At 37.1% G+C, this 19,805-nt stretch overlaps 1 protein-coding gene across 1 annotated transcript in view; it reads right to left on the reverse strand.

The window, feature by feature from the left end:
- MTREX (Mtr4 exosome RNA helicase) overlaps window positions 1–19,805 on the reverse strand; it is a 116,813-nt gene that overhangs the window by 81,128 nt on the left and 15,880 nt on the right. The window contains exons 6-8 of the mRNA XM_014860340.3: window positions 4,151–4,325; window positions 2,505–2,595; window positions 794–918 (exon numbers count right to left, since the gene is read on the reverse strand). Coding sequence (XP_014715826.1) covers window positions 794–918; window positions 2,505–2,595; window positions 4,151–4,325 — 391 coding nt within the window. The remainder of the gene's footprint in view (window positions 1–793; window positions 919–2,504; window positions 2,596–4,150; window positions 4,326–19,805) is intronic.

A 19,805-nucleotide genomic window follows, 5' to 3' on the forward strand; every position in this document is an offset into this window, starting at 1 on the left:
ATCTCACAAGGTTGTAATCTATCATAACATTAATAAAAAATTAAAAGTTAAAAATTAAAACTAGAACTACCATACGATCCAGCTATCCCACTACTGGGTATCTATCCAAAGAGCTTGAAATCAGCAATTCCAAAAGTCCCATGCACCCCTATGTTCACTGCAGCATTATTCACAATAGCCAAGATGTGGAAGCAACCCAAGTGCCCACTGACTAATGAGTGGATAAAGAAGATATGGTGTAAATATATACAATGGAATACTACTCAGCCATAAAAAGACAAAATCATCCCATTTGTAACAACATGGATGGACCTGGAGGGTATTATGTTAAGTTAATAAGCCAGATAGAAAAAGACAAACACCATATGATTTCACACATATATGGAAGACAAACACACAAAGAGAACAGTTCAGTGGTTACTGGGGTAAAGGGGATAGAGGGTGGGCACAAAGGGTGAAGGGGAGTACTTATATGGTGATGGACAGATAATAATGTACAACCGAAATTTCACAATGTTGTAAACTATTATGAACTAAAAAAAAAAAAAAAAAGTCAGAGCTTTCAAGACCCTACCCCCGGAGATTTTGATATATTGTTTGAGAGGGGACTCAGAAATTTAAACTTGTAGAAAGCTTGTCAGTTGATTTCGATAAGCTTGCTTGATTTGAGCAGTAATTTCACATTAAAACGTCTTCGTTATTCTAGACAGCATTAGGAACAAAGTATAGGACATAGTAAGGCCAACTTACAACATTTTAAATATTAAAGACATTAAAAAAAGAGAGAAAATACCTGTTTATGTAGATGGCAAATCCATTCAGCAAACTGTCGAGCATTTGGAATAGTAGCCGAAAGAAAGACATAGTGAACATTATCAGGAAGCAAAATAATAGTTTCTTCCCATACCACACCACGCTCTGAAAAAAACAAACATACCTTCGAATTCAGTGTCACTTTATTGAAAAGTATCTAAAATTATTTTCTCTCAAGCTCAATAATTAGAAATATAGACCACTTTAACAAGGATATTTTTAGCCACAGACCCTTACTGAAAACTACTTTAGTACTTACCATGAATCTATCCAGTAGAAAGATAGCAGACTAAACCACTATAAACACAATGTACTCTGAAATAACACCCTGCCATGAATAGCTCCAGACTGAATCTTTTTCAAAGAGCCCAACAAGAATCCCACAACAATGGAAATAGTATTTCCATCTCACTTTGAGAAGCAGAAGTTAATGGCTTCTATAAAATTACGGAAACAAACTTAGAAGAAACACCATTACTATTCCATATGGCATCTTTCATCCAAATTACCCTCATGATCTCTAGAGATGAAAGACTTGAACAGAAAAACTGTCAGTCAGTTTTCACCAAAATGGAAAAATAACCAGAAAGGCAGTTGAGAATTTCCCCCTAAAATAAACAAATCAATACAAGATTCACGACTGACAAACATTAATGTACAACTGAACTTTCACAATATTGTAACCTATCATTAACCAAAAAAAAAAAAAAAAATAAACACAACTCTGTTCAGAACTTAATTTTATGAATTTGAAAAGGGTAAGTGATTTCTTAAATCGCATTACTTTCACTATGAACACAAATGAACTCAGTGCTTCACTTTAAATAAAAACCAAGTTTTGGGGCTGGCAGCATGGTCAATAGGTTAAGTTCGCCCGCTCCGCTTCGGCAGCCGAGGTTTTCGCTGGTTTGGATCCTGGGCGCAGACATGGCACCACCTGCCACGCCACACTGAGGCGACGTCACACATGCTACAACTAGAAGGACCCACAACTAAAATATACAACTATGTACTGGGGGAATTTGGAGAGAATAACCAGGAAAAAAAAAAAGGAAGACTGGCAATAGTTGTTAGCTCAGGTGCCAATCTTTAAAAACAAACAAAACAAAAAAAACACCAAGTTTTATTTTAAGTGCACACAAATTAAACATTTAACTTTTAAACTTGTTTGTTAACATCAGCCCTCCCAGTTCCACCTAAAATCCAAAGTACACTTTCTTTTCCATTATAATAGTGTAAGAGTTTAAAAGATATTTATAACTTCTCTTTTGGCTCATGTTTATTTCATAATCCTCATTTTATTTATTTTTTACCATAAATATGCATTTCTTAGTTTTTTAAAAAATTAAAATTACTTAATAGAAATCAAGAAAGTTAACTTTGTAGGCTAGACAGTTTAGAAACTCTTTAACATTAGTCATATTAGACAGCTCCGTATTAAAAGCAAACAAGTTTTAATTCCATTTGTTTTATTTGAATTTGCGTTTTCTCACCCAGAACAATTACTATTAAGAAGCTATAGTTGAATGAGATCCTACTGGAAATATGATATCATGTCCACAATTTAGTTTACTAGAACTCTAGCCACATGAAAACTCAAAGCAATATTTAACAACTACTTGTTCTAAATTCTTAATGCTATTCTTAAGGAAAATACATGGCACACATCTCAACAATACGACAGAATATACCTGAATCTCTCATGTAATGAATTTCATCAAATATGACCCAAGCAACTTCTCGCATAACTTCAGAACCTCTGTACAGCATACTTCTCAAAATCTAAAGAAAAAATAGGAGACTTAGCAGGATTTGACATAACAAAAGCTCTTCTTTCTAACAAGGAATCTTGGAAATTCTTTTAATGGAGAAATTAAAATAATTTTAAGAGTTATGTATCTTAAATATATTTCATAAATCAAATTATATTCCTTTTCTCATAAATCTAAAATAATGACTTCTCAACAGTTAGTAATCAGATACAATCCATGGAGATAACTATCACCACCTCTACCTTCATATATCTTGAATATGAAGCCACTTTCTTATATCTACAGCATTTATCCCAAGATTCACACTTATTAGGATATGACAGCAACTTAAAATTATCTTCTATCCAACATACTGGATCTCATACTGTTTATCCATTATTTTCCGCCTCATCTCATAAAATGAATAACTTTCTGGCAACTAGTACCCTGATTTTTTTTTTTTTTTTTTTTTGGTGAGGAAGATTGACCTGAGCTAACATCTGTGCCAACCTTCCTCTATTTTGTATGTGGGACGCTGCCACAGCATGGCTTGATGAGCGGTGTGTATGTCCGTGCCAGGGATCTGAACCTGTGAACCCTGGGCCACTGAAGTGGAACACACAAACTTAACCACTACACCACCTGGGCCAGCCCCCCATTATCCTGGTATTTTTTTTTTAAAGATTTCATTTATCCTTCTTCTCCCCAAAGCCCCATGGTACATAGTTGTATATTTTTAGTTGTGGGTCCTTCTAGTTGTGGCATGTGGGATGCTGCCTCAGCATGGCTTGATGAGCAGTCCTAGGTCCACACCCAGGAAGTGAGCTGGCAAAAACCTGGGCTGCCAAAGCAGAGTATATGAACTTAACCACTTGGCCATGGGGCTGGCCCCCCATTATCCTGATTTTTGAGTTAAAGAAAATCTTCCACAGATGGAAGCAAGTTTTGAGAAGGCAAAATAAATTTACTTTGGGCACCAAAGTGAAAAGTGAACAATGCTTTTAGTAGACTCTGTAGATCAGAAGCTAATTTATGGTCTCTATTGTACTGTGTCCTCATAAAATGCAAGGATATAATTCAAATATATACAAAAGTAGTTAGTACAGTAAAGACAGCTAATCATGGCCAAATGTAAAATGTTATAAGTATATGTAAAATTGAACTGTGATTATAGGAAGAAGCTAAACATACTTGGCCATTTTTTTAAAAAGTTAGCTATTTATCTATTTGTATTAACACTCAGATGCAGAAGAAAAAAATCACAGAGAAGAGTCACTATGTAAATGAAACTATGTATTCAAATCCATCAAAGTATTTTCATGTCACTGACAATAAGTCTTTAAAAATACTTGAAGAAAAAACTATATTATATGAGAAACAGAAATATTTGTAATTTACAACTAAATTTATATAATTGCTAGAATGTTTTAAGATGAACCTTAACTCTTTGAAGTAAATCTACTCAGAAAGTAAAGTATTACATTTTATCTATATAGAACACGTGATAAAACATTAGATATTCTAATTGAATAGACACATTAACTAAATTAAAAAGGAAAAACTGGATGAGGCACCACATAAATTACCTCTGTGGTCATAACAAGACAAGATGCTGTAGGATTAATAGTAACATCTCCAGTCATCAGACCAACATCTTGAAATTCTTCATACATTTCACGGTATTTCTGGTTACTCAAAGCCTTAATTGGGCTGGTAAATATTACACGCTGTTTTTCCCTTAAGGCTAATGCAATGGCATACCTAAAAATGTGAAAACAAATAAGAATAAAGTATTTACAAAACCTTTTCTTAAAAGCATATGAGTTGAAAAATTCTATTAATATATAAATAATATCCAAATTTTCCCTAATTACTCATCTTCAATGGACTTTGCAAAACACTAATTAATATCTTATTCTATTTGCTATTGACAAACTATTACAGTAATTATTATTATTATAAGTCTGAAGTGTAGTGCTCTAAATGAACATTTTTAACTCTGTTCTCTTAGATTTAATGTAACTTAATTACTAATATCAATGGATTACCAATGGGTACCCCATTTCTTGTGAATAAAACACCTTTGGTTCTATCACATGCCTCCAAAAGTTTAGAGCTTCGGCCTGTCAGTTTATAAAACAATGAGGAAACACTGCAGTCCTCTGCCTACAGAGGGTCTTGCTGTCGGAGTTGGATTTGGAGCTGTAGAAAAGATGGCATCTGCCACCTTCGAGAGTGCCAGGAAATTTAGCCACTGGAATTGCTATCCAGAATTTCCCAGAGGCCCTTGCTGTCAGCCTCCCTTTGTGAGGGGCTGGCTTCTCTACCTGGAGAGTCTTCTGGTATGGACAACTAAGTGGTATGGTAGAGCCTCTGGCTGGGGTCTTTGGTGCGTTTGCTGAGGTGCTGGCTGAGCCCATCCTGCCCTATGCTCTGGCCTTTGCCGCTGGTGCCATGATCTAAGTGGTCATGGACAATATCATCCCCGAGGCTCAGATTAGCGGTAATGGGAAGCTTGCATCCTGGGCCTCCATCTTGGGATTCGTGGTGATGAAGTCACTGGACACTGGCCTGGGTTAGTGCTGAAATGCTTCAGACCCCAGGAAAGGCAGCGTGAGGAAATGACAATGGTTGGCTTCTATTGGACCACGTGCTCCTTTCTTCACATTAAAACAATTTTCCTTTCTCTCCTTTTCATCTCATTATCCTGATTGACTCTGATTATAATATGACAATGTTTACTTTTCTTTTGAGAGAGAGACTGATTTTACTTGGAATTTCAAGGTGTCATGGAACCACAGATTTTTGCTGAGTCACTAAATGGAATCTTTCTTCATGGGATTACCAAGGACATACAGATGAGGAAAATCTCTGCTTTGTACCTTCAGTCTCCGTCACTAGACTCAATGGCAACTCCTCAAAGTCACCTACAGAAGCAAGCTACCAGGAGAGAAGTCACCTAAGCATTTTTGCATGGTGACTAAAAGCACAATGGCCAGGACATCTTTCGTCTGTCCCTCCTGATCTGCCACCATTAATACTCTACCCCTCTAGACCAGAACTGGAGCATCGTGGACATAGCAAGTACTTTCCAACGCCAAGCCAGCCCAAGGAGGAATGCACCTTCGCCTACCTCCCCTAGGAAGAAGTTGTATGGGAGGGGGTAAAGAAAAGGGAAAAAAATAAGTTAATCTTTTTCTCTCTCTGTTTAAGGCAAAGATTGACACTATTGAAGGTAGGGTAATTAGGAAAACTGTGAACAGACAGGGAGCCTGTGATAAGAGGACAGAGTGTGGCTTTGATCTCTAGGGTTTCCAAGAGCAAAGTGGTTTGTCATGGTGTCCAAATCCCCTAGATGTTTATTTTGATAAGTTTATAGCCTTCATTTTTCTAACAGGCTTGGGGGTCACCAGCCAACTGCTAGAACCCAAACCCTTCATTTACTTATGGAGGGAGCCACTTAAGCTAATTTAAGTGACTGAAAGACATTTGGAATCTGCAGTGAAGTTCTTCTCTGTTACCATTTGGTAACTTGTAACCTGACCCAGAACTCTTAAGCTGCAGCAGGCTTTGCTGGAGTTTGGCCAGAGAGTTTAGGATTAGAAAACTTTAGCCAAGTCACCATTCTGAAATGACCCTAAAGAATGACTTTAAGTAGACTAGAAGCAAATGTACTCCTTCATTCGTACAGCTTCTCCAACAGGGGTGATATAACATGTCTGCTTCAAACACAGTAAGGCCTGCAGTCCTCACTGGTCAAAGGAGCATATGGGACCATGACTGGGCTCCACTGCCAAGGCAGGCTGCCCAAGAGCTAGGTATTGAGGCACTGTGTTACCAATGCCTGCCCAAAGTTTACATGTTTCACTACTTTCAAAGGTGAACACCTTGTGCTGTGAATGCTCTAAGACCCCAAAAGGCCAACCCTGTGCTGAGTTTACATATGTTCTTTCCAAAGCACTGATGATCAAAATTGAAGACACATTCAAAGGTTGACTAGTTGAGATTAACTGGTTGGTCTATGTGTATTTTTACGTCTTTATATGTAGTTGTGCATAATGCAATTTTTTTCTGATGTACAAGACCTCATACTTTGATTAATATCAATAAAAGGGATATTGCCATGGAAAAAAGGAAACCTGAGAAGCTGAACATCAAAATTAAAATCTTTTGCTCTACAAAAGACACCATTAGGGTACTATAAAGAATTGTTTACAATGCAATAAGATCAACAACCCAATTTAAAAAATCAGCAAAAGAGTAAAATAGATTTCATTTAAGATATACAAATGGCTGATAAGCACATGGAATGATATTTAACATCATTAGTCATAAAACCACTACGTCACATCACTACATACTCACTAAAACAGGTATAAAAAAAGATAATACCAGTCAGCATCATGGCAGAGTGAGCTCTTCCCTTGGACTCTCCCCTCTAAGACACAACCAAAAGGACATTCATACACCAAGAAAAGACATACACACACCACAAAAGACGTCTGGGAGACCCACGCAGCCATACGCCTGAAGGTGGTCGTAGGGCTGGATCCTCTGGGGGAAGTGGAAACTGATCCGCAGGAGCTTGGTGGAGAGGGACGGGCTGTGGTGGCGGGAAGTGCACAGGTAAAAAGGGTGCCCTGTCCCCATCCGGTACTCCAGCCCCAGTATCGTCCAGAGCACAGTACAGTGAGCGTGGTAGTGGCACCGGGGAAAGGGTGCAGGTGAGGAGAGGCCCCCCCATCCCCACTCGGCACCCCAGCCTGAGAATCATCTAGAGCATGGTGCAGAGAGTGTGACAGTGGGGGCAAGGAAAGTGCACAGGTGAGGGAGGTGCCCTGTCCCTGCCCAGGACACCAGCCCCAGGATCGCCTAGAGTAAGGCGCAGAGAAGTTGGCGGTGGGGAAAGTTCGCAGACCCACAGTCGTCCGGAGCACGGTGTAAAGAGTGTGGCAGCCACAGAGGGGAAAGTACACTGCCGAGAGAGGCGTGCCGGCCCCTGCCTGGTACTCTAGCCCCAGAATCCTCCGGAGCATAGTGCGGAGAGCTTGGTAGTGGCGGCACAGAAAGGGAAAGAGCAAAGTCCTGCAATGGCCCAGAAATCTGTTCAGAGACAAGCAGGGGCTAGGGGAAGTGCTGGGGAAGGAGAGTACCCCTCCCCCTGCCCGGTGCTCCAGATCTGCCATTGATCAGTTGCTCAGAGAGAAAAGAAGTCAGTGGCTGGAGCTGAGGAGCCCCTGCTGGTGCCAGGCCCAGAATACACAGTGCCTGATCCCCAGCCTGTAGTGGTATGTGGCAGCTGCGACCAGATAAGAGCACCATGAGGAAACAAAAATGTACTCTATCAAGCAGTATGAGTAGGTATATTAAAGCTCCAGACCAGAAGAAAAGTGACAAGTACCCAGAAACCAACCCTGAGGGAACAGAAAACCATAACCTAAATAACAAAGAATTGGGTATCTACCCAAGAGAAATGAAAACATGTCCAAAGACCTGTACATGAACATTTGTATCAGTATTATTCATAATAGCTAAAAACACAAAATAATTCAAATGTTAGCGACTAAATAAACAAAATGTCATGAGTATCCATAAAATGTACTACTACTTATCAATTAAAAGAAATGAACTAGTGATATATGCATCATGAACGAATCTCAAAAACATTACGCTACGTGAAAAAAGAAAGACATAAAACATTCCATATGATTTCATTTATATGAAATTTCTAGAAAAGACAAATCTACACCTACAGAAAGCTGATCAGTATCTGCCTAGGGTTGGAGGCAGGAATAGGTCTGAAAGCAAACACACACAAAAGAACTGTATGGATGAAGTCTAAAACTGGTGAGGGTTCTCCACAACTGTACAAATTTATTAAAACTCACTGAACTACACTTATGATGGGTGAATTAAATGGTATGCAAATTATATAATAATAAAGCTGTTTAAAAAAGCTTTACATGGAGGATCCAGCCTGGTGGCGCAGTGGTTACGTTTGCACATTCTGCTTCGGTGGCCCAGGATTCACTGGTTTCAGATCCTGGGTGCAGACCTACATACTGCTTGGCAAGCCATGCTATGGCAGGCGTCCCAGACATAAAGTAGAGGAAGATAGGCACGGATGTTAGCTCAGAGCCAGTCTTCCTCAGCAAAAAGAGGAGCATTGGCAGCAGATGTTAGCTCAGGGCTAATCTTCCTCAAAAAAAAAAAGCTTTACATGGAATAAAAAACCAGCAGTGCCAGGAAAACTAATCAATTGCATAGATAAACAATCTGGTACCAACATGTTTATTCTAGTACCAGATTTACAAATAAAATGTTATATTTGCCACAGTTAACAGCTAAAGTTGGAGTTTACATGAAGTCCTTGAATTCTGACAGGAAATTTTTATCTGACATCCATGAACTACTCCTTGAAATCATAAAATCTGGTACACATATACAAATATATACCAGATTTTTTGCTTGTGGTGAAATTCATATAACACCAAATTAACCATTTTAAAGTGTACAAATTCATTTAGTACATTCACTCTTGTGCAATTACCAGCTCTACCTGATTCTAAAACATTTTTTATTGCTCTCCTCCAACAAAAAAACCCTGTATCCATTAAACAGTTATCCGTTGCTCCCCTCCTGTCAACAACCCCTGGCATCCTGGTCTCTGTCTCTATGGATTTACCTATTTGGGATATCTCACACAAATGAAATAATACAGTATGTGACCTATTGGGTCTGCCTTCTTGTACTCCACATGTTTTTGAGGTTCATCCACATTGTACCATGTATCAGTATTTCATCACTTTTATGGCTGAGTAATGTTTCAGTGTATGAATATACCACATTTTATTTATCCATTCATCCAGTGATGGACTTCTGAGTTGTTTCTACCTTTTCACTATTGTGAATAGTGCTGCTACTAACAGTCTTGTATACAAGTATTTGAGTATTCATTTTCAGTGCCTTGGGGTATGAAATTGATGTGTCACATGATAATTCCATGTTTAACTTTTTGAATAACTACCAGCCTGTTTTCAATAGCAGCCCTCACCAGATTTTCAAAACTGTCCATAACCCTAATGAATTTCTTAAATTTCTTTTCATGATTTTCTAACCCAAAGTTTAAGAGCAGGTTTCAGAATATTTGTGAAAATTTCTCTCCTCTTGTAGGAAAAATGAAAGCAAGGCTACATTACTGCCCGGAATTCTAATGACTATATATGTTGGCTTTATAAGTGGATAATGCACCAAACATACTCTGTGCTTCTCTAAATGATAGAAAATAATTGAACTAAAAGTAGTCAAACCTCTTCTAAATCTTTGCCTTAGGAGGAAACTAGTTTCTGACTTGAGCGCTTTCTGAAAAGGGGTGAACTATTAAGTAGTCCTACTCTACTGTACAGAACTGGGGCCGTAAAGGACCATAAAGTGTTTGAGGCTGAAAAATGGATCAAGACTATTCTGCAATTGGCTGATAACATTAGAATGACACTCTAAGATCCAAGCTTCACTCCTCTAACTCTCCCTACAAAAAGAAAAATTGTGAGTTATACCTAAGCCAAGGTTTTGAAGGAACTAATAATATATAGTGACCAGATAAGCCCTGACTATCCCAAGGGAAAAAAACATTCCAGAACCCATGAAATATTTCCACCAACATGCCAAGGTAAAGAGAATGGATGGGGTCATTGGCGATTTTTGTCTGTCTTTTCTCTATGTTCTTCTCTATTCTTTAGGTGCTTAGTGTTAAGAGTACCTAATTCAGCTGTCCAATAGAAAAGCTACAATTTCTCCATAACGGAGAAATAAAATATGCTATAAATTGCTAAAAGTTAGCACATAAACCCAAACTGATTTTCAAAAAGGGTGCAAAGACTATGGGGAAAAAACGGTCTTTAAACAAATGGTGCTGAGACAACTAGATACTCACATGCAAAAGAATGAAGTTGTACTTTACCTTACAATTTATACAGAAATTAACTCAAAATGAATCAAAGACCTAATATAAGAGCTAAAACTACAAAACTCTCAGAAGGAAACTTAGGGATAAATCTTTGTGACCTTGGATTAGGCAATGGTTTCTTAAATATGACACAAGCAACAAAAGAAAATATAAACTGCAGTTCATCAAATTAAAAACGTTTGTGCCTCAAAGGACACTCTCAAGAAAGTGAAAAGACAACCTACAGAATAGGAGAGAACTTGGGCAAATCATATAGCTGGCAAGAAACTAGTATTCAGAATATAAAAGAACTATCACAACTCAGTAACAAGACAGCCCAATGAATAAATGGACAAAGGACTTGAGCAGACATTTCTCCTGGCATACAAATGGCCAACGAGCACAGAAAACATGCTCAATATCATTAGTTGTTAAGGAAATGTAAATCAACACCACAATGAGCTACCACTTCACAATCAATGGAATAGCTATAATTTTTTAAAAAGGTGATAAGTGTTGGTGAGGATATGGAGAAATTGGAACTCTTGTGCAATGCTGGTGGGAATATATAATGATGAAGCTGTTGTGGAAAGAGTTTGGTGGTTCCTCAAAAAGTTAAAAATTAAATATGACTCAGTAATTACATGCCTGGTATATCCTGGAGAAAGTAAGAACAAGTGTTCAAACAAAAACTTGTACACAAATGTTTCTAACAGCATCATTCATAATAGAGAAAAAAATTAAAAACACCAAAATGTCCACAAATTGATGAATGAAACCAAAATGTGGTATATCCATACAATATTAATCAGCCATAAAAAGGAATGCAGTTCTACATGCTCCAACATGAGCGAACCTTGAAAACAGTATGCTTAGTGAAACAAGATAGAAACAAAAGGCCACATATTATATGATTCCATTTATATGAAATGCTCAGAAAAGGGAAATCCATATGAACAGCAGATAGGTGGCTGAAAGGAAGTGGAAGTAAGGGAATTGGGAATGACTGCTTAATGGACTGTTTAACGCCATGGCGAAGATGTTTGGGAACTAGATAGTGGTGATAGCTGCAAACATCAAGGAAAAAAAAATGATAACTCACAAAAGTGCATCTACAACAGATTGCAAAATACCAATTACAATAAAGAGTACAGTCCACTTTCAGAATGGCCCAGTTCCTCTCAAACTTTAAGGACATATTCATCACCTGGTAATCTTGTTAAACTGTAGATTATGATCCAGTAGTTTTAGGGTGGAGCCTGAAATTCTGCCTAACAAGTTCCCATGTGATACCCATGTGTCTGGTCCAAGTATCATACTTTGAGTAGCAAGACTCCAGAACCATGGTCCTTAAATACATTTTAGAAGAAAAGATACCTATTAAAAAAATTTAGAACATAGACAATACGTATATAATTCCCTATAAATTAGATATGTGAACGACTGTAGTAATACAGAATGTACATTAAAAATAATATCAGGGGCTGGTTCCAAGGCTGAGTGGTTAAAGTTCACACGCTCCGCTGCAGTGGCCCAGGGTTCGGATCCTGGGCGCAGACATGGCACCACTTGTCAGGCCACGTTGAGGTGGCGTCCCACATCCCACAACTAGAAGGATCTGCAACTAAAATATACAACTATGTACAGGGGGTTTGAGGAGATAAAACAGGAAAAAAAAAAAACACATCCATTTACAGCCTAGATGCAGTAACAGGGGACTGGCTTCACCTATCCACCTGAAACAACTATAAAACAGGAGAAAGTATACGAAACAGTGATTTCACTGGATATAAGCATAGTAATTCCTGAGAAGGGGGAATCAAATGAAGGAATCCAGATTATTTCCTAGAGAGTTTCCAAGCCAGGATTCCAGGAGGTAGATCCTGGAAGTTTCCCTAAGTTGAACAGACAGAAGTGGGAGTCTGGGGTGGCCAAGGGGGCTGGACTCCAGTGAGGAGAGAGGAAAGAGCTGCAGAGGGGGAGAGTGCCAAACATCTGCTGAGTATCTGCATGTCTTCAGGTAAGTAATAATCAGTGAGTAAGTATTAGGAAACCACCCAAGGTGAGGGAAAAACCAACCGAAAGGAGCAGAGATAAAAATGACCAAATCTCACACATGGCTGGAAATAATTCAGATTCCTACCAGACACAGTGGAAAAATTGGTAATTCACAAGATACTAAATAGAATACCAAGAAGTATATTGATTAAGTAATGAGGAAGATCAAACCCAGACTAAATGCTGCTCTAGTCCTGCCTAAAAATATCATAAAAGCAAGCCTTGAAAGGATTACATATTTTTCAAATAATTTTATCCCAGAACAAAGCTCAAGAATATTAATAGAAACGCAAAAATATTCATCACCTAAGAAGGTAAAATTCACAATGTCTTGGCAAGGAATCAAAAATAACCAGATATGCAAAGAAAGGCAATAAAATGCAACCTATAATGAGTAAAAAAAAAAAGAAAATCAGTAAAAACACATCCAAAAAATGAGATAGAAGATAGTACACAAGAACACTGAAAGCTACTATAACTATATTCTATATGTTCAAGAAGACTGATTAGAGATTGAATGGTTTGTATAGTAGAAACATGGGAAACATTAAAAGAACCAAATCAAACTTTTCTAGATGAAAAATCTAATGTCTGAGATGAAACACCCTGGATAGGACTAAAAGCAGATTAGATGTTACAGAAAACAGATGAATAAACTTGAAGCCATATCAAGAGAAGCTGCTCAAAAGCAAATACAGAAAATGAACACCAAAATATAAAATAATAAACAGAGTATCAGCAGGCTGCAAGACAACTTAAATTGGTCTGATTTAAGTATAATTGAAGCCCCCACAGGACTAGGAGGAAGGAGAATTATTTGAGACAGAAAATGGCTGAAATGTTCCCAAATTTGATGAAAACTATAACAAACCCACAGCTCTGAGCAACCCAACAAATTCAAACACAAGAAACATGAAAACTATATAAAGTCACATCATAATCAAACTGCTTAAAGTCAGTGATGAAGTTAAAAACAGCCAAACATCCCATCAAAGCAGTATGCAAAGAAGCCGGAAAATGCTGACCTATAGCTAAGGGAAACATCAATCAATCAAAACAGATTAGGAAACAGCATAGATGAAAGTAGGAGTAGCTAAGGGAAACATCAATCAATCAAAACAGATTAGGAAACAGCATAGATGAAAGTAGGAGTAACAAGGACATTTAAAGTTTTTAAACTGTATTCCATCTGCTCAAGAAGCTAGAGGAAAGTTAAGAAGACATGGAAAGCATAAAAACAAAGCAAAAAGACCCACACACACCAATGAACTTCTAACAAAACTACGTCTGAGATAAAAAATGCACTGAATGGGATTAATAACAGATCAGACAATGCAGAAGCAAAGATTAAAGAATCTGAAGATACTGCATTAGAAAAGACCCAAAATCAAATACCAGGAAAATGAACATAGCATCAGTGAGTTGTCAGACTTTTTTTCTTTCTTTTATTTTTTTAAAGATTTTATTTTTTCCTTTTTCTCCCCAAAGCCCCAGGGTACATAGTTGTATATTCTTCGTTGTGGGTCCTTCTAGTTGTGACATGTGGGACGCTGCCTCAGAGTGGTTTGATGAGCAGTGCCATGTCCACGCCCAGGATATGAACCAATGAAACACTGGGCCGCCTGCAGCAGAGCGTGCGAACTTAACCACTCAGCCACGGGGCCAGCCCCCAAGTTGTCAGACTTTAAGTGGCCTAAGTAAAACAACTGTAATTAGAGTTCTTAAAGGAGAAGAGCCCTGGGGAGCACTGAAAAACAAACCCAAAGCACAAAAAAACATGCAAAAAACTACACCAAGGCACATCATAAACTAATTGCTTAAAATCACTCATAAACTCTTAAAAGTAGCCAAGAAAAAAGACACATTATTTACAGAAGACCAAGGTAAGGATGACAGTGGATTTCTTGTCATAAACTATTCTAGTCAAAAGACATTCTTAAAAAAATTAGAAATCTATACTGAGTGAAAATATCTTTCAAAAATGAAGGCAAAGTAAACAACATTTTATTTTTTTCACTGAGGAAGATTAGTCCTCAGCTGAAATCTGTGACAATCTTCCTCTACTTTATATGCAGGAGACTGCCACAGCGTGGCTGGCATGTGGTTTAGGTCCACGTCCAGGATATGAATCTGCAAACCCATGCAACCAAAGTACAAAATGCCCAACGTAACTACTATTCCATGGGGCTCGCCCCAAAGTAAACGACATTTTAGATACACAAAAGTTGAAAGAATTTTTCATCAGGAGACTTGTCCCACCATAAATTTTACAGGAGTTCCTACAGGCAGATGGAAAATGATGCCATATAGAAATGTAGATCATACATTTCAAAACATATCAAAAACATTTCCCAGACACATCAAATCAAACATAACAGAATTCGTAATGCAGCTACAGCAATATTAAAGAAAAATCTATAGCACTAATTGCCTGTATTAGAAAAAGAAAAGTCTCAAATCCATGACCTCACCTTTCCTCCTTAAAAAAACTAGAAAAAGAGCCAATGAAGCCCAAAGTAAGCAAAAGAAAGGAAATAAAGATGAGAGTCTACATCAATGAAATAGAAAACAGAAAAAAAAAAAATGAAACTTACAACCTGTTCTTTGAGAAGATCAATATGATTCATAGAACTCTACCAGACTAGTCATGAAAAAACAAAAACAGAGAAGCAAACATTACCCTCATACCAAAACCAGAAAGAAACATTACAATAAAACTATAGCCCAATATCCCTCATGAACATAAACATGAAAATTCTTAGAAAACTTGAGCAAATGTAATCCAAAAATATATTAATAGGGTTATGTATCACGACCAAGTGGAGTTTATCTCACGATGGTTTATTACTTGAAAACCTATCAATGTATTCATCACAGTAGAACAAAAAAGAAAATGTATCATTTCAATACATGCAAAAAAAGCATCTGATAAAATCCAATAGCTATTTTATATGCATATATACACACATATACACACAAACTCACTGCAAACTAGGAATAGAAGGGAACATCCTCAAACTGATAAAACTATTGAAAAACCTATAGACAACAGCATGCTTAATGATGAAAGACAGTGTTTTTCCTGTAATATCAGGAATAAGGCAAGAATGTCCTCTCTTATCACTTCTATTCAACATTTTACTGCACATCCTAGCTAGTTCAATAAAGCAAGAAAAGAAAAGTAAACGTATCCAAAATAGAAAGGAAGAAGTAAAACTCTCTTTACTTGCAGAAATCAAATAGAAAAAAATTTAAACTTTTAAAGGGTGAGATGAGGAACAAAGTTATTTTAAAAATTTCATTTAAAAACCACAAAGGAAGAGAGCAAGAGAAGAAGAAACAGAGAGAAACTAAAAAACAGCAATAAAACAGTTAACAAAATAGCAATAAGTACATACATATCAATAATTACCTTAAATACAAATGAGTGAATTCTCCAATCAAAAGACACAGAGTGGCTGAATGGATTAAAAAAAATAAGACTCGGCTACATGCTGCCTACAAGAGACTCACTTCAGATGTAAGAACACATACAACTGAAGGTGAAGGGCTAGGAAAAGATATTCTATGCAAATGGAAACCAAAAGAAAGCTGGGATAGCTATACTTATATTAGACAAAACAGACTTTAAAACAAAGATTGCAATAAGAGACAAAGAAGGGCATTAGAAATGATAAAGTGGTCGATCCAACATAAAAGATAGCACATTTCTAAGTATTTTGCACCTAACATAGGAGCACTTAAAGATATAAAGCAAATATTAACAGACCTAAATTTCATTTATAAAGAAATCTTCCTCAGAGCCACAAATCACAAAAAGAGAAAAAACTGAGAAATCTCTCCCAGAAAACCAACAAAATGAAATGCCAGTCAAAACTACAAAGGAAGAGAAACAGTGGGAACATAGAACAACCAGAAAACAAGAGATAAAATGGCCACATTAAGCCCTCATATAACAATAATCACTCTAAATGTCAATGCATTGAATTCTCCAATCAAAAGACACAGAGCAACTGGATGGATTAAAAAACAAGACCCAACGATATGCTGCCTCCAGGAAACGCACCTCAGCTCCAAAGACAAACATAGGCTTAGAGTGAAGGGATGGAAGACAATACTCCAAGCTAATGGCCAACAAAAGAAAGCTGGTGTTGCCATAGTTTTATCAGGCAAAGCAGACTTCAAGTTAAAAAAAAAAACGAGAGAGACAAAGAGGGGCAGTTTATAATGATAAAACGGACATTCTACCAAGAGGAAATAATGCTTATTAATATATATGCACCTAACACAGGGGCACCAAAGTACATAGAGCAATTACTAACAGACCTAAAGGGAGAAATGAATAGCAACACAATAACAGTAGGGGACCTCAACACCCCACTCACTTCAATGGATAGATCATCCAGGCAAAAAGTCAACAAGGAAATAGTAGATTTAAATGAAACACTTGACCAGACGGACTTAATAGATATATAGAGAGCATTCCATCCAAAAACAGAAGAATATACATTCTTCTCAAGTGCCCATGGAACATTCTGAAAGACAGACCATATGTTGGGTAGCAAGGAAAGCCTCAATAAATTTAGGAAGACTGAAATCATTCCAACCATTTTTTCTGACCATAATGCTATGAAGCTAGAAATCAATCACAAAAACGAAAATGGGAAACTTAGAAATACGTGGAGACTAAACAACATGCTATTGAACAAACATTGGATCATTGAAGAAATCAAGGTGGAAATTAAAATATACCATGAGACAAATGAAAATGAAAACACAACATACCAACTCTTCTAGGATGCAGCAAAAGTGGTCATAAGAGGGAAATTCATAGCAATAGAGGCCCACCTCAACAAGCAAGAAAAACCTCAAATAAGTAATCTTAAAATGTACCTAACAGAGCGAGAAAAAGAAAAACAGACAAAGCCCAAAGTCAGCAGAAGTAGGAAATAATAAAACTCAGAGCAGAAATAAATGAAATAGAGACTAAAAAAACAGTAGAGAGGATTAATGAAACTAAGAGCTGGTTCTTTAAGAAGATAAAGAAAACTGACAAACCCTGAGCCAGACTCACCAAGAAAAAAAGAGAGGAGGCTCAAATAAATAAACTTAGAAATGAAAGAGGAGAAATTACAACAGATACTGCAGAAATTCAAAAGGAGAGAATACTATGAAAAACTATATGCCGACAAATTCGATAACCTAGAAAAATGGATGAATTCCTAGACACACATAAGGTCCCAAAACTGAATTAAGAATAGAGAATCTGAATAGACCTATCAGAAGTACAGAGATTGAAACAGGAATCAAAAACCTCCCAAAAAACCAAGTCCAGGACCAGATGGCTTCTCTGAAGAATTCCACCAAACATTCAAAGAAGAGTTAGGGCCTAACCTTCTGAAAGTATTGCAAAAAATTGAAGAAGATGGAACACTTCCTAACACATTCTATGAGGCCAATATTATCCTGATACCAAAACCAGACAAGGACAACATGAAGAAAGAAAACTACAGGCTAATATCACCGATGAACTTAGATGCAAAAATCCTCAACAACATATTGGCAAACCAAATACAGCAATACATTAAAAGAATCACACACCATGATCAAGTGGGATTCATTCCAGGGATGCAGGGATGGTTCAACATCTGCAAATTAATGTGATACACGACAGAAACAAAGAGAGGAATAAGAATCACATGATCATCTCAATAGATGCAGAGAAAGCATGTGACAAGATCCAACATCCATTTATGATAAAAACTCTCAATAAAATGGGTATTGAAGGAAAGTACCTCAACATAATAAAGTAGGCACTGAAGAAGTGAAACTTTCCCTATTTGCAGATGATACGATTTTATATATACAAAACTCTAAAGAATCCACCATAAAACTATTAGAAATAATCAACAACTACAGCAAAGTTGCAGAGTACAAAATCAATTTAAAAAAATCAGTTGCATGCCTATACCCTAACAATGAACTAGCAGAAAAAGAAATCAAGAATACAATCCCATTTATAATCACAACACAAAGAATAAAATACCTAGGAATAAACTTAACCAAAGAAGTGAAAGACCTGTACACAGAAAACCATAAGATGTCATTGAAAGAAACTGAAGAAGATATAAAGAAATGGAAAGATATTCCATGTTCATGGGTTGGAAGAACAAAAATAGTTAAAATGTCCACACTACCTAAAGCAATTTACAGATTCAATGCAATCCCAATCAAAATCCCAATGACATTCTTCACGGAAATAGAACAAAGAATCCAAAAATTTATATGGAACAACCAAAGACCCCAAATAGCCAAAGCAATCCTGAGAGAAAAAAAAAAGCTGGAGGCATCACAATCCCTGACTTCAAAACATACTACAAAGCTATAGCAATCAAAACAGCATGGTACTGACACAAAAAGAGACAAACAGATTAACAGATCAGAAATGAAAGCCCAGAAATAAAACCACACATCTATGGACAGTTAATCTTTGACAAAGGAGCCAAGAACATACAATGGAGAAAGGCAAGTCTCTTCAATAAATGGTGTTGGGAAAACTGGACACCCACATGCAAAAGAATGAAAGTAGACCATTATCTTGCACCATACACAAAAATTAACTCAAAATGGATTGAAGACTTGAAGGTAAGAACTGAAACTATAAAAACCCTAGAAGAAAATATAGGCAGTACACTCTTTGACACTGGTCTTCAACACTGGCCCCATCTTTTCGAATACCATGTCTACAAGGGTAAGGGAAACATAAGAAAAAGTTAACAAATGGGACCACATCAGACTAAAAAGCTTCTGCAAAGCAAAGGAAACCATGAACAAAATGGAAAGACAATCCACTAACTGGGAGAAAGTATTTGCAAATCATTTATCAGACAAGGGGTTGATCTCCAAATTATATAAAGAACTCACACAACTCAACAACAACAACAAAAAAACCTGATCAAAAAATGGGTAGAGGATATGAACAGACATTTTTCCAAGGAAGACAGACAGATGGCCAATGGACCCATCAAAAGATGCTCAACATCACTAATTATTAGGGAAATGCAAATCAAAACTACAATGAGATATCACCTTATACCAGTCAGAATGGCTATAATTACCAAAACAAAAAACAACAAATGTTGGAGAGGATGTGGCGAAAAGGGAAATTCATACACTGCTGGTGGGAACGCCAATAGGTGCAGCCACTATGGAAAACAGTATGGAGATTCCTCAAAAAA

The sequence above is a fragment of the Equus asinus genome, chromosome 10 (assembly GCF_041296235.1).
Source record: "Equus asinus isolate D_3611 breed Donkey chromosome 10, EquAss-T2T_v2, whole genome shotgun sequence".
NCBI classification, from domain to species: Eukaryota; Metazoa; Chordata; class Mammalia; order Perissodactyla; family Equidae; genus Equus; species Equus asinus.